The following is a 15105-nucleotide window of genomic DNA, read 5'->3' on the forward strand; positions in this document are numbered from 1 at the left end:
CCTAACTCCCTATTACCTCCAGGTGTGTTTGACATCTGGAGTAAGATTAGTACCATCACCTCCCCCCCCAGGTGATTCATAAGGCGAGGCAAGAATAAATGTAGATAGGGGTAATATAACGTTTGAAGCATAATTATCTCCAGCACTAGCACTAGAAGCACACAACCCTTTCTCAAGGTTGTGCCTTCAGCCTTGCACTGTCTTCCTGGTACTTGCCTGATCACATAATGTGTGCTGGGAATTCTGTCCGCTCCTTTAATAACTCATTCCAACCTCAGAGCAACTCTGTGAGAAAGCTGCTAGCCTTATTCTGGGTTTACAGGGAAGTAAGGCACAGAGTAGTTAACTCACTTGCTCAAGGCCAAACGGCTAGTTAAGTGGAAAAGCTGGGACTCCTACCCAGACATTGTGGCTCCAGAGTCCATGTTCCCAACCCCCATACTTCAGTCAGTTCCCACCCTTCATAGAAAGAAGGATCCCCCATACTCTTGAGTGTTGAGCTGATTTAGTAAAAATCAGGAATCAGCACCAATTTACCTAAATTCCCATTTTTTTCTCTGTGATCCTGGATGTTTCAAAAATTCACAGGTAAACTGACCCAGGCCCGGGCTGAGCCCCTGCAAGGTCATAAACACACTTGAGCCATTGTTCTCACTCTTGATTACAGCCTTGTTTTAGTCTAGGACTTTTGGGCTAACATAACTCACCAGGGATCCCATTTCTATCAGTAGAGACAAAACACTTTCTTTTTTTTAATGTGTATTTATTTTTGATGGCGGGGGGAGGGGCAGAGAGAAGGGGACAGAGGTCCAGAAGCAGGCTCTGCGTTAACATCAGAGATCCCAATGTGGGGCTCCAACCCATCAACCACAAGATCACGACCTGAGCCGAAGTTGGACACTTAACCAGCTGAGCAACCCGGGCACCCTGGGACAAAACACTTTTCTTTTAAAAAATTATTTTGAGGTGCACCTGGGTAACTCAGTCCACTGGATATCCAACTTTGGCTCAGGTCATGATCTTGCAGTTGTGAGTTCGAGCCCTACATTGGGCTCTGTTTTGAGAGCTCAGAACCTGAAGTCTGCTTTGGATTCTGTGTCTTCCTCTTTCTCTGTGCCTTCACCACTTGTGCTCTGCCTATCTATCTCTCTGTGTCTCTCAAAAATAAATAAACATTAAAAACTTTTAATAAATAAATAAATATTTTGAAACCATTATAACCTCACGGGAAGTTGCAACAATAGTACAAAGGCCATCCACTCTTCACCCAGGAAGGGCATTTTTAAAAACCAGTGGAACTAGATTTTCTAATGAAATGTGGATAACGGTAATGCTCAAGGTCCTTCAAAACCAGTAGTAATCGTTCTCCACATTTGTCACAGACAAGCAACTATTACTGTTGGCTTACTCAAATGCAGACGGCAGATACAAAGGCTATGTTTCTTGGCAGCTGAAAATCACAGGATTTGAACCAGGAATTTTTGACTTTTAAATTTTAAGAAAGACTGCTTCTATTACTCTGGGTTGTTAGAGTTTAACCCTTCTCTAAACCTTTGGACACTGTTTTAAATCATGACATCACCTGGAAATCTATGGCGACGTGGTCTGCAGAATATAAAACATGAAGACATGAGCCCTTTAATGTAGAACAATTGCTGTTGTTGTTGGCAGTGACGGTAAAGCATAGATCACTGCACTCTTGTGACATCTATGTTCTGCACTGGCTTCACCACTCTCGGATCAGAAGTTCCTTCATTTATCTGCTTCTTCTCTCCCAGGAATAGTAGGGGCAGCTCATCCTTAGTCTTTCCTTGCCTCAGTAGTGTTCATATTCTTTGAAAACCTGAAAAAGTCACCGAGGAGGATATTGAAAGCTATGGCTCCGCCGTGCAGCATCAGACAAGTCAGTAGAATCAGAACAAACGTGCTCTACTTCTGTCATCCCTGCCCAGAGGGCAGGAGCAGGCATGGACCCAGGCCCTTTTATCCTGAACAGAATGTCACGTGCAGGCCATATGGCAGCCCCAGCAGGTCATCTGGTAGAATAAGCCAATGTTCCAAAGACAGGCTGAGTCCTTTGGCATCTCACTTATCCCTTGGAACCCTGAGCTCTTCCTTTGTCTAGAGTGGTTCCTCTCCTGGAGGCCTCCGAGGGAGCAGCCGGGCCTAACTGGAGCTCCCTGTGTGGAGGAGATAACACAAGAAAAGTCTTAGTTTCTCTTGTCACCAAGTTAGCCTCAAAAGCCCTGTGGTCCTCCCTAAGAAGAGCACACACGGTTGTGTATCTGCCACAGCAATCTTCTGCCCTCTTATTTGGTTTCCTTTTTCAATCATAGAAGGTTTTGTATTTTCCTATGTTTTGTATTTTCACAAAGCTAGTCCTCATCTTGATCTCTTAAGAAGTTGACGTGTTTGTCATCTGCCTGGATAGAGAATTCTCTCTGCTTAGATGCGGGGCTCGTCCTCTCCTTAGTTTCTTATGTTACTTTCACATTAAATGAAGATGGTGTCTAGGACAATTTTGCTTTCAGATGTTACCCAATCTGAGTTAGGGCCGACCAGCAGAACCTGTAGACAAGTTGTCACTAGAATTACACCCCCTGGAGCCATGGCTCTAATCAGAGGTCCGATTCTGAGATCCCTGTTTCTGATTTGCTCAGAATTTGGCAAAGACAGGTTAGGTCCTGTTTTATGTACCTTCCTGCTCAGTTCCTTTTAAGTTCAATTCCTTTTTGAATTATTAATATTTTACCAGAAGCATTACTGATGGAGATACTGGTATGCTTTGCTTTAAAAAAAAATCAGACTTAAACTGAAAACCTTACATAAAAGCTGCTTTAATTTTCAGAAAACTTTTTAAACTAGCCAGCTTTCCTCATGCATGTAAAATGAAATTAAAATAAACAAAATTGACCCAACATTGGGGAAGGCATCAATTAGAGAAGCAAGGCATTAATAAAGAACACAACAGGCTTCCGCACCCTCCAGCGTGCCCCTGCCTCCCTTCCTTGGCATCACCACCTTTCCTTTTTATTCTGTTAGAATCTAGCCCAAAGAAAAGATCTTAGGATCGTACTTGTACTGATTTCTGGCATATAGTATGCTTTAGCGCTACTGACTTTATAACTGGAGAAAAAAAAAGGTTATCTGCCAAAGAAAAGAATTTCCCATTGTAGGATCTCAGACATCAGCCAGCCATTAGGCAGGCTGATTTTTATTTTATTTTTGTTTGTTGGGGAGTGGGGAGCCAAGCAGACTTCCTTCTCTGCCAGCCCCATATACCCTGTTCTTTAATCTCAGGAAGAGTTCTGCTTTCCTTTCCTTTGTTCTGGGGAAGCTGCAAAATGAGCAGGAATTCCAGTGAGAGGGGGAGGTGTGGGTGATGGAAATCACTTACTCCTTTGGCCCTTGTTACCCATCACTCCTGGATCAAAGAGCAATTTGTTAATGATGGGTAAGTGTGAAAAGAGGCATCTGCTGCCATTTGTAAAAAACCTGTTGTTTTGCAGCACCTGGAAACTCATGGATTGGGGGCTGATGAGGATTGTGTGCTAATGCCACTCTAGGCACAATTGTAGGCTCAAAACTCTAGATGTTTGAGACCACAGTAGAGAGATGTTCATGTGGCACCTGTGCCGTACTGAGTCCTATCACATGTACAACCTCTTTTGTATATTTACCTCTTCCTGTATTCATCACATACTGACTAAAGACCTCCTAGATGCCAGTCCCTGTGCCTGATGCTGGGATGGAAGATGAATTAGATCTGCTCTGTCCCGGAAGCATCCCAGCAGAGAAACTGTGAAAACAATTAATTACTATGAAATGATAAGATCTGCAATGGAAGTATTTATGTGTCACTACAATGATTAGCCATCCTTAGGGGAGCAGTGTGGCCGGAGAAGAGGGATTTGGGGTTGGGGGGAGGAATGAGAAAGAAGTAAAGGCCAGGGACAGTTTGAGGTGGTGAGTAGACAGTTTCCAAGAGGGGCATTTGAGAGGCAGAAGCTGGCAAAAATCAGATTGTGAAGAACCTTGTAAATCTGGAAATTAATTTGGATTTTATCATACGGGGCTTTAGGAACCATTAAGTTGTTTTTAGACAAGAAAGTAACATGATACTGTTTGTACTTTGGAAAGATCCTTCTAGTGGCTTTTTTGGAGAATGAACTTAAGCCTAGGAAAGCAAAAACCTGTTAAGAGTACATTCTAGAACAAGGGAGAGAAAAATCAATAGAGTGTGCTAACAGATTGGAGAGGATGATAGAGAGGGAGAAATCTAGGATGATTCTCAAATTTAAGGCTTAAGTGATAGAGTAGGATAGGTAAAATAACAACAACAACAATATGAGTAGTTATAATTATTGGATGCTTATAATGTACAAAAGGTTTAGTTACATGTGTATAGATTATTTCATTGAGTCACTGTAATGATGGAAGTGCTATACTTATCCTCATTTTTGGTGAGAAAACTTGGGACTTTAAGAGATGAAATAATATATCCAAGGTCACATGTCTGGTAGGTGATGGTGTGTGAATTTGAACCCTAGCACTTTGAGCCAAGACCATGTGCTGTGTAAGGAATTTAGCAGGAGGACAAGTCAGGGCAATATATATGAAGTTCAGGCTTGTACCTTCTGAATTTAAATTGCTTATATTTTACTGAGGTCAGAATAGCTAGCAGAGAATTGGAGAGCTGGTTCTATAACTGAGGAATGTGGTTTGTGCTGGACATGCTGATTTGGGATTCATTAGTTAGTTGGCAGCAGTGAAAAAGGTGGGTATATGGTGGGTGAGTAAAGAACCAAATGGAACCATGAAGAATCCCATCTACAAGTGAACATGTTGGGATGAGTTGGGGAAGTTTGCTGAGTAAGAGTAGTTAGATAGATAAGAAGAGAACTATGGAAGCCAGAGGTAGAGATTCAAGAACTGAGGGCAGATCAACATGATTAAATACCTTTTAATAGAGATAGATAGGGAGAGAACTATTAAAACCAGAGGCAGACATTCAAGAACTCAGGAGAGATCCACATGATTAAATACCTTGGGGAGATGAAAGAAGATTTAGAATGAGGGTTGAGTTGGGTTTGGCAATTAAGTGTTTGACGGGCAAGAGTTGAAGTTAGACTAAAGTGGTTTAAAAATTTAATAAAAAGTGGAGACAATGGGCTCAGACTTCTCTTCAAAGAAGCTTGGTGGAGGAGGTGAAAGACAGGGAGATAACAGAGGCCCCCTCAGGATCAGGGGAAATACTGTTTGTGATAGGAGTCACTTGGGATGCTCACACATTGAGGAGAACCTGTGGAGCAGTGGGGTTTACTCCGGGACATTTATCTGAGTAGGTAGAGGAAGTAGTCATCTCTCCTCCAGCCTTCGAAAGATCGTGACTCTTAAGAGAAAGAAGTGTTCCTATACTTCCAGTCCCACCCCACCCCGGCTTCCTTTTTATTAAATGAAGAAACCCAAGCCAGAGACGTGAAATGACTTGTTGGTGATCATGCAGCAAGTCTGTGATCCTAAATCTTCTGGTTCCTGGTCCCTTCTCTTTCCTGCTTCCAGTATCAGTGGGAGAAGAATCTCCAATAGGGTCTTTGTTCCAAGTCCCCAGTTCCCCAAAGGGGTCTTCCCTGCTCCTTGAAGATGCATATCCTTCCAGATTCTAATCTGTCAGCAGGAACTCAGCTGTGTGGAGGGTGAGTCAGAGAGCTGATTTCTCATTTCCTCAACATGCCAAGGGGCAGTTTTTTAGATGGTTGATTATAGTGTCATTAACATGACAACTCTTGAAGCCTTTTCCTCTCACGTGGGCACCCAAGTTCCCAGAGGACAGAGGGTCTCAGACTCAAGAGCCTTTCAGCCACCTCTTCCTGGCCCAGACTAAGAGAGGATATATTTGTTCATACATGCCACCTGGTCCCCAAGCTTGTGTGCAAGAGAAGATTGCATGGAGGTCAGTGGGATAGCAGTAGAGATTCCTTAAACACGAGAGTTGGTGCTCTTCCAAGAGACTCCCTCAGTACAGAGTCGCTTGATGAGCCTGGATTCAGGAATCTACCCAGGCTCCTTAGAAGGGCCCAGAATACCTACCTCAACTCTGTTTAAGTATCTTCTGGACTAATAGTGGTTCATTATCTCTTCCTCTCACTTTCTTATATTTAAAAGGCTGTCATATCATTATGACTAAACACTGATGTTGAACGTTTACTAAAACCTAAAGCTGTACACAGAACATAATGTATAGAATCCAGACATGTAAATGCTATATAAACATAAGCATTTTGTAAGTGACCTTAAGTTACAACCCTGTCTTGGTTGGCTCCAAAGAATAGCAACTTTTGCTTCTCTTTGCTCTTTTTCAGTCTACCTAAACCCATTGCTATCTTTCCATTGTGTCCTGGGGGTGGGGGGCTGTTAGGCAGCAGACCTATAACTCCTGTAACTAACTCCAGGGGCTGGCCGTCATTCTCAGTGTGAACAATACCCCCTGGAATTTCATATGCTCTAGAATGAATGGTGTCTCTGGGGCTACAGCTCTAGTTCTACTCCCATTCTTTCCTCTAGCTCACAGCATATTCAACTAAAGAATTAGTGCTATTTGGGAGTAGAACCTGGGGCTCCCTGGGTCTGCTGCCCTTTGTTATACTTGTTGGTTTATTTAATAGTATTAAATAAATCTAGACTAGATGGGAGTCCAAAATGCTAATCTTTCCCTGATACATTCAGCAGGGCTTGGGGTGATTCAGGGCACCTGATTAGTTCTTTTGTTTCTCCCTTCATTCACCTTTCATTCACAATTGCTTCAAGTATAGACAACTGTGACACATGCTTATCCCCAGACAGTGAGAAGAATCTTCTCTAGGCTCTAAAAACTTAGGAAAAAGTAACTAGGCCAAAGATGACAAGACAATAAGGGCCATCCAGAGTGAAAGTAGGATCAAAGTACTTGGTGGAAGTAGGTGGAATGGTACATTGCAGGGCCAGACGCAGGGCCAGAGTGGTAGAACACAGTAGAACACAGTAAAGGTGACCGGCTTGAATTAGACTGGAGGAGACAGGACTCAGAACACAGAAAGTCTTACAGCGCCATTACACAGATCAGGGCTTTCTCCTAAGAGTAAGAGAAAGTTGCTGGAGGATTGTGAGATTCTATAATGAGATTTATATTCTGAAAAGATAATGCTTGCTTCTTCTAGAAATAACAGAGATAAATGAAGGGCAAACAGAATAGGCAAGAGGACAGAAGAATGTGATACAAGGGAAGTTGGTGTTTTAAAAACCAGTGAACATTTAACTGTGTCTAAAGCTACGGAGCAATCCTAGGACACAGGACTGGAAGCATCCATTGCATTTAGCTACCTGGAGGTCATCCTGTCTTTACTGAAAGGTGTTATTGAGAGAGGAGTTAGAGGAAGTAGAAGAATGAGTAGGAGGTGAGAAAATGACAACAGTGAAAATACAAAACCTTTCTAAGTGCCCATGACTGGAAAAAAAGAGGAAGGTGGTGGCAAGAGAAGAATCTGGGGTCACAGGAACTTTTTTACCTTTTTTTATTTGAGATGAGAGAAGCTTAGACAGATTAAGTGCTGATAGATAGTATTTAATCAATAAAAAGTTAGAGAATATACCAGAGAGAGGAAAATATAATCCATGGTTTTTTTCTATTCCAGGAAAGAGAGAAAGGGTTGGGTTTAATGCACATGGAGAGGACTTTGGAAGTGAAAAATTCTCTTAATACAGGACGGGAGGAAGAAACACGAGATGAGGATGCAGACAGTAGATCTATTTGGTAATGGGAAGGAAACAGGAGAAGTAAAGACGTTCCATCCCATGGCTTTTACTTTCTGAGTGAAGTAGATGTGGGGCATTTGGGAAGAATGTGGTAGAGTGAGAAGGAACAGATGAGGGTTTTGAAGACAATAGGAAAAGCTTAAACTTATTCAGGGAGGGGGCATATCTCGTAGGAAAACCTAGCATCCGCACAGATGATCATGCTAAATGTAGTGGGGGGCCGAGAGTTCTGTGATGTTACTACCACATTGCCCCAGCATGTGATTGCCTCTGCTGGTTCTCAGCTGTTCTGGGGCAGGTGCAGAAGGTGAAGGGTTGACTTCCTCTGAGGTGAGATCTTCTCAACACAAGTCTGACAAGGATACGAAGGATGAAGAAGTCTAGAATATAAGCTAAAGTTTTATTGAAATGATTGACTATTGATTGTGACATCTAAAAAGGATAAGGTGATCTGTCCAGATTGAGGAAGGCCAATGAATTAGAAAAAGAGATCAGTTGGTAGACTGATGGCCCTGATGAAAAGGAGGAGCAGTCACGGTGAAAGTGGTCAGACAAGCAAGCTTGAAGGGTAAGAGATTGAGAGCAAAGCATGCAGTGCTTGACTTTATGAGTTTTGTGGTGAAGGAACTAAAGTTTTGGACAAGTATCAGAGTGGAAGCATAGACTGGTGCTACTAAAGTCTTTGAAAAGTCTTTCTTAGAGAAAGTGAGTAAGAAGTTACCAGCTAAAAAGGAGGAGGAGAGACAGAACATCAAGTATAAAGATTTTTTTTTTTTTGGAAGAGCACGAAGGTCCGAGATCAGGAAGAGTAATTGGGAAAGTGGGAGGAACCAACTCCACTTTCAGATCCTGAGGTATATGCAGTGTGAGAGTCTGAACACCTCCTCTTCAAGAAATAGCATCTCCAGAAGATAGCTAGGGTGGAGTTTTAAGATCAGCATGGTGTCTCTCTGGGGTCTTGGAGCTGGGGATAAAGTAGGGCTACTACATTATTGACTTCTCAGTTCCTTGGCACAAATAGAAGTTTCAAAAAGACAAAGACTCTATACCAATTTACTTATCTGGGATTCATGAATTTCAAACTTGGCCGCTATCCTATAACCATAAAAAGAACTTGTATTAACCAATCCTATATGTTATCCTGCTTGAAGAACTCCCTTTCAATATTTCTTTTAGTCTGGATCTGCTAACAACAAATCTCTTGACTTTTGTCTGTCTAAAATGTCTTGATTTTGCCTTCATTTTTTGAAAAATAGTTTCACTGGTAAAATTCTAGCCCCAAGATTTATTTTCTTTCAGCACTTTAAAAATGTCATTCTATGGTCCATTGGATTCTATCATTTCTATTGATAAGTCAACTGACAGTACTATTCTTGCTTCTTTGAGGGTAAAATGTCTAGCTTCTAAAACATTGTTTTGGTCTTTGTTTTTAACATCTTGACTATGATGTGTTTAAGTGTGTTTTTCTTTGTATTTGGACATTCTAGTTTCTTGAATGTGGGACTTATATGTTTTTTGTCAGTTTTGAAAAAGAATGCAGCCATTATCCATCAAATATTGCTTTTGTCCACTTCTCTCTCTCTTTATTCTCAGGCACTCCAATGTTAGATGTTTTCATAAGATCCTATGTGTGTCTTACTTGCTAATCTGTTTTGCCCAACCTTTTTGCTCTCCATGATTCTATCTGATGTTTTCTATTAACCTATCTTCCAGTTCACTAATCTTTTCTTCAGCCAGGAGAAATCTGTGGCTAAACACATCTATTAAGATGCTTGATGGCTATGCTTTTTTGTTGTAGAATTTCCATTTATTTCTTTTTTAATAAAGTCAAGTTCTCTGGTGAAATCCTCTATCTTGTCACCTTTTTCTTGTATAAAATAAACACAATTATTTTTTAAAATTTTTGTTTAATAACTCTAATATCAGGTACCTATGGGCCTATTTCTGTTGTTTTCTATCTTAGCCTTAGTTTTTGGAATGTTTAGTAATTGCTGTTAAGCATTTTGTATAAAAAATGTACACGCCAGATAACATTGTTTTCCTCTAGAGAGGACTCACCTTATGTTTCATGCAGGGAACTAGAGTGGGAGGAGATTACATCTATTCAGTCCAGGACTTAGTTTATTGGACGCCAAGTCGGAGTTTTTGTACAGTTTGGTCTACCTCATGTCTGTCTCCTCTCCTTAAGATGTGGTCAGATGTGATCTCCTTCAGAGATCCAAAAGAGAGCCTGTAGATGTTTACTGGGACTCCTTCTTTGTCCTAAACTTCATACTGCCAAAAATCTGGCTTGTCTTTATAGCTACACTCTCATTTCTGGATAGCTTAAGAAATAACAAATTCCATAATGTGAAATCAGTTGCTAAGTGCGGAGCTCATTTCCTGGCACCCTTCCTTCTCTCAAGGATTCTGCCACTCAAGCCCTTGCTCTCTTGACAGCTCTGAACTGCTTTTAAAACTTCTCTCATGACATTTAGGCTTTAACATCAGAAACATGTGGGAGATGCCTATGTAGAATACCAAAAATATACTTACTCAGTTTCCCCTGTTCTCTGGCTAAAAGGAAAAATCTTATATAGGCATGTTCTTTACTCTAAACTAGTATCTGAGCAAGGTGGTTCCCTCCTTCTCCTTGGAAGTGTCTATGTCCAGAAGTGGAACCTTCATCCTCTAAGAACACCCCGACCATTGTAACAAAATGCTTTTGTAAACAGTTGTACAAGACAAAAGAGTAAGCATTTCCTTCCCCTTCTGGGGTCATTTTTGCCTGATAAGATGTAACAATAATAGCCATAATAATACCTATGAAAGTTTACTAGAGATTTACTCTGGGCCGGTTCTGTGTTAGGTGTTTTATAGAGGTTAGTAGAGTCTCATTTCATCCTCAGAAGAGGTGGTAATGGCATTTTTCCTAATTTACACTTAAGGAAACTGAGGCTTAAAGAGGTTAAGTCAACAAAAACAAGGTCCCAGAGCCAGGAAGTAAATGGCACAAGCACGTTCAAACTCAGACTTTTCAAACCCCAAGGTCTATATTCTTTTCCAACACTTTGTCCTGCCTCTTAACATGTCCTCTAGTCTCATGGTTTTCCTGAGCCCTGCAATTCTGAGATACTTCCTTAAATAAGGTAAAAGCCAGATATTCTGAGGGGTTTGCATGCAAATAATTCTCCTTGGTTCATTTCTCTCAGGTATTTGGTATTTCCAGATCCTTCCCTCCCCCATTTAGTCTTTCTTTAATATATATTTTACATTAAATGTTTCCATCTATAATTTCTATGGCAAATCGAAAAGTAATTTTTTTTTAAATAAAGCTTTATGCAGGGACAGGAAGCAATTAGTGGTGGGGCTTTATTTTTAGAGGATGAGATGGGTGGGGGTGGGGTATAGGGAGAAATTGCTTTCTGCAGTGTCAGATGAATGAGTTATAGGAAATGATAGCTCAGCCGGCAACTTAGTGCTTGCTAGTGAGTCAGCAGTGATTTCATCCTCAGCTTCAGTGCTGGAATCACAGATGTGAGAGACACCCTTCCTGGCAAGGGCCCTTCCCTGTCCTTATGTCTGGGACATCAAGGCTCTGTCCATTTGATGTGAACTTACCTGTCAGGGAGGAAAAAGATTCATAGAACTATCTGCCTCTTGTTTTCATGCAAATATTTCTAAGTTTCTTTAGGATGGAGAAGTGTTCCTGATTCTTACCCCTGTTACCCAGGAGAAACACCCAGTGCCTTTCCATCCAGAGGATGAAGTTTGAGATTGATGTCATGGTGGAATTTTGTTCTTATGGCCGCATTTCATATTTTGTACTACTTCAGCTTTCCAGGGTCTGTGTAAATGGCAGACCCTGGAAGCCCGGTGAAAAAGTGAGACCAGAGGACTCTGCTTCAGAAAAAGTGGCACATTAAAAGAGGTCACCTTGTCATGATTGGAAATAAGTGCATGTGGCAAGAAGCTAGAACCAAATTATTTCAGTTGTTGCACTAGAATGGTAGGATTGACAGTGAGTGTTTTTTACCTTATTTTCTAGGTTCGATAAATAGTCTCAACTTGTAAAAAATTATTCTAAAAATAATCCTTTTGAATTTTAAAGTAATTGTTTGTGGGGAAAAAATTGGCCAAATAGTTTTACTATTTCAGGACATCTTTTTTTTTCCCAGACTCTGCCTGGATTCTCAAAGTCAAGGTCATGTGCATGATGTCCCATAGGCAATGGATGAGGAAGACTAACTGTGTTCAGAATTTGAATGAGGCAGACGGTTAGTTCCTTTTCACCCCGTGGATAAGGTAGTATTATCCACATGTTGTAAATAAAGACTCGAATGCTTAGAGAGTGTGAAGAAGCTTCCCCAGGTCAAACAGCTTGTAATGGTGGATGTCCATCCAGGCCCAAGTCCAAGTTTGCCAATGTTCACTCTCTTCTGACTTGAGTACAAAGCGATGCTGCTGCAGATCCTGCTCTGCTATGCTTTTTGCAGGGCATTTTCAATGTGTTAACTTACTGCTGGATTCATCCTCCACAAGGAAAAAAATGTATTGCAATATTGTTCTCTCTTTTTGTAAAACTAGAATTCTAAAACTCACATATTACTTGACTTCTGCTTTAGTTAGACAAACATTGAGCACATTGCATAGTTTAATGATTGTGCATGTGTGTTGGGCATTAAAATGATAAAAAAGGCAGAGTAAGTACCCCGTTGAGTGGTTGGACTCACCCAGAATTTGAAGTGATTCTCATGATCTCTCCTAAAGTTCTTAGGTAGATGAGACTGTGATAAAGCTAAATGTTATACGGTTCAGTCAGTAGCTGTGACAAGTATGGCTGAGGAAGGAGTAGTATTGTTGCAAAGTAGAGCATTTATGGTCTCAAAAAAACTGCATCCCATTGGCCCAAGAGAGCTCTAATTTACTTTATTAATAAATTAATACCAGCTAAAGATTTTTAAAATTTTTTGACAGTTAATATGATGCAATTAATGCTATGAGCTTTGTTGAGTTACTGACATACAATATACTGAACATATGTAAATATAATCACAATTACATTTAATTATGTGCAATTAAAATGTAACATATGCAGGGCACGAGGGTGGTTCAGTTGGTTAAGCGTCAGACTAGCTCAGGTCACGATCTCATGTTTCATGGGCTCAAGCCCTGCATCAGGCTCTGTGCTGACAGCTCAGAGCCTACAGCCTGCTTCAGGTTCTGTGTCTCCCAATCTCTCTGTCCCTCCCCCATTCATGCTATCTCTCTCTCTCTCTCTCTCAAAAATAAATGTTAAAACTTTTTAATAAAATAAATGTAACATATCTACACACCTGTGAAACAGCACTTCAGTAAAGATAATGAATGTATTCATTACCCCCAAAATATTTTTTGTAATGCTGTGTTTTTGAAGGAAAAAAAAAGTCACTTAATTTTATCATGTAATTTGATGAAAAGAGCCTGGATGGGGATCTGATATGAGTCTGTACACTGATCATGCTCTAAATAGCTCCCTGAAATTCAACGAGTCTCTTAATTTTTCCAGCCCTTGGTTTTCTCATCTGAAAAATGAGGGGGTTGGACTAGATGGTCCCGAAGGCCCCCTACAGTTCTAAAGTTCAATAAAGCTAAGAGGACAGACCTACTTAGGGTATTGGTTTGTGTCCAAATGGTTTTATGTAAAAAGGTCGACTTCCCCAGTGGTCTGGTGACAGCTGTGCCTCCTCAATGCTATCCTGCTTAATTGATAGATCGTGAAATCATTTCACTTCTTTTAATTCTCTTTCACCCTGACTCAATGTCATTCATGTCATTGCCTCCATATTGGTCTTACTAAGCTAAGGGAACTGTTCTACTTAAGAATTTAGGGCTAAGGCTTGAGTAATGCTGGGAATCTGGCAATGCCTTTAGCAAGGATCGGATGAGGGGTGACAAGACCTTCAGCTCCCTGGAAATTTGTGAGGCAGCTTGGACATTTTATGGTGGGGGGTGGGGTCAGAGGCAAGCTGTACTGGTTGTATTTCAGGCTGGGGGAAGGGAAGCAGATTGGAGTTTAATTAAAATTCTAATCCCAACTTAGTCCATCTTCTTGCCAAGTCAGCAGCCAGCGTTTCTGTTTGTGGTTCTGGTGATCTTGCTGTGATGACATACATAGTTAGCTCAAAAAAACTCTTGCAAATGTGCCTAAACCTTCAATAAGCTCACCAGATGCTTTAATAAGGCCTGGCATGGCGCCATCTTTTGCCTGTGTTTTCAGAGATACCTCACCCAGCACGGTCCGGATTCCTGGCTGGAAGAGGGCACTGGAGAGAGCTGGTGGTGCACATGGAGCTGATTACAAATGAGAAAGTTTCACTGCACCATTGAGATCTTTCCAAATTGTTTCTGTTTTCCAGGTAGCTAAGTGGAATTTCTGAGGAGGGGCTGCGCTCACTTCACCTTGGCCCACCATGAGGTGCTTCCTGCTCTGTGCCTACATGCTGCTCCTGATGGTTTCCCAGCTGAGGGCAGTCAGCTTTCCAGAAGATGATGAGCCCCTTAATACAGTCGACTATCACTGTAAGTAACCTTCAGACCAGTCCCCTCTTATGAGAAGGGAACTTTGTTTGGTTTTCATTTTCTAGGTGCATTTGTTTTTAGAAGGAGAGGTGTTTCTTTTTATGCCTAATCAATGTTTTGCATATTAATTTATCCATAATCATTTCTTAGTGTTTAGAGAAAGTGGGACAGCTTTGTTGGCTGCTTTTCTAAAGCACTCCATGTGGAGGTTATATATTTCCAGTTAAAAGAAAAAGACGATTTGCTCACATTCCCCGTCTTTCATTCATTTATATTCAAGACCTTAAGAGAGGAATTTAGTTAAGACCCTTCTACAACTAGTATATACAGCTAATCAATGCTGTATATTGATTCTTCAGCTCCATAATCCTGACTGATGGGTTAGCCCATTTTTCCTTGCAGATTCAAGGCAATATCCGGTCTTTAGAGGACGCCCTTCAGGCAATGAATCCCAGCACAGGCTGGACTTCCAGCTGATGTTGAAAATTCGAGACACACTTTATATTGCTGGCAGGTAATTTTCCTCTCGTTGGTTTATTAGATTAAAATTCTTTTCTCTTGTGGTGCTTGCATTAATGTGTCTAGTTCATGAAAAACTAATATGTGATTGTGATCAAAAATTGCAAGTAGCCAAAAATATTCACTGAGAAGAGGCAGTGCTGTGTACCAGGAACAAAATACAAAGCTAGAGCCTTCAGCGGTGCTGTTTTATTACTGCCATCAAGGAATCACACACCATTCTTTATTCCTAAAGCAGCAGGAGAAAAAAATCTT

General features: G+C 41.0%; 1 protein-coding gene across 1 annotated transcript in view; it reads left to right on the forward strand.

Moving 5' to 3' along the window:
* The window catches only part of SEMA6D (semaphorin 6D), a 52791-nt gene that overhangs the window by 24115 nt on the left and 13571 nt on the right, over positions 1-15105 (forward strand). The window contains exons 2-3 of the mRNA XM_029952496.1: positions 14169-14331; positions 14734-14845. Coding sequence (XP_029808356.1) covers positions 14223-14331; positions 14734-14845 — 221 coding nt within the window. The 5' untranslated portion in view covers positions 14169-14222. The remainder of the gene's footprint in view (positions 1-14168; positions 14332-14733; positions 14846-15105) is intronic.

This window comes from Suricata suricatta, chromosome 9, assembly GCF_006229205.1.
Source record: "Suricata suricatta isolate VVHF042 chromosome 9, meerkat_22Aug2017_6uvM2_HiC, whole genome shotgun sequence".
Lineage (NCBI taxonomy): Eukaryota > Metazoa > Chordata > Mammalia > Carnivora > Herpestidae > Suricata > Suricata suricatta.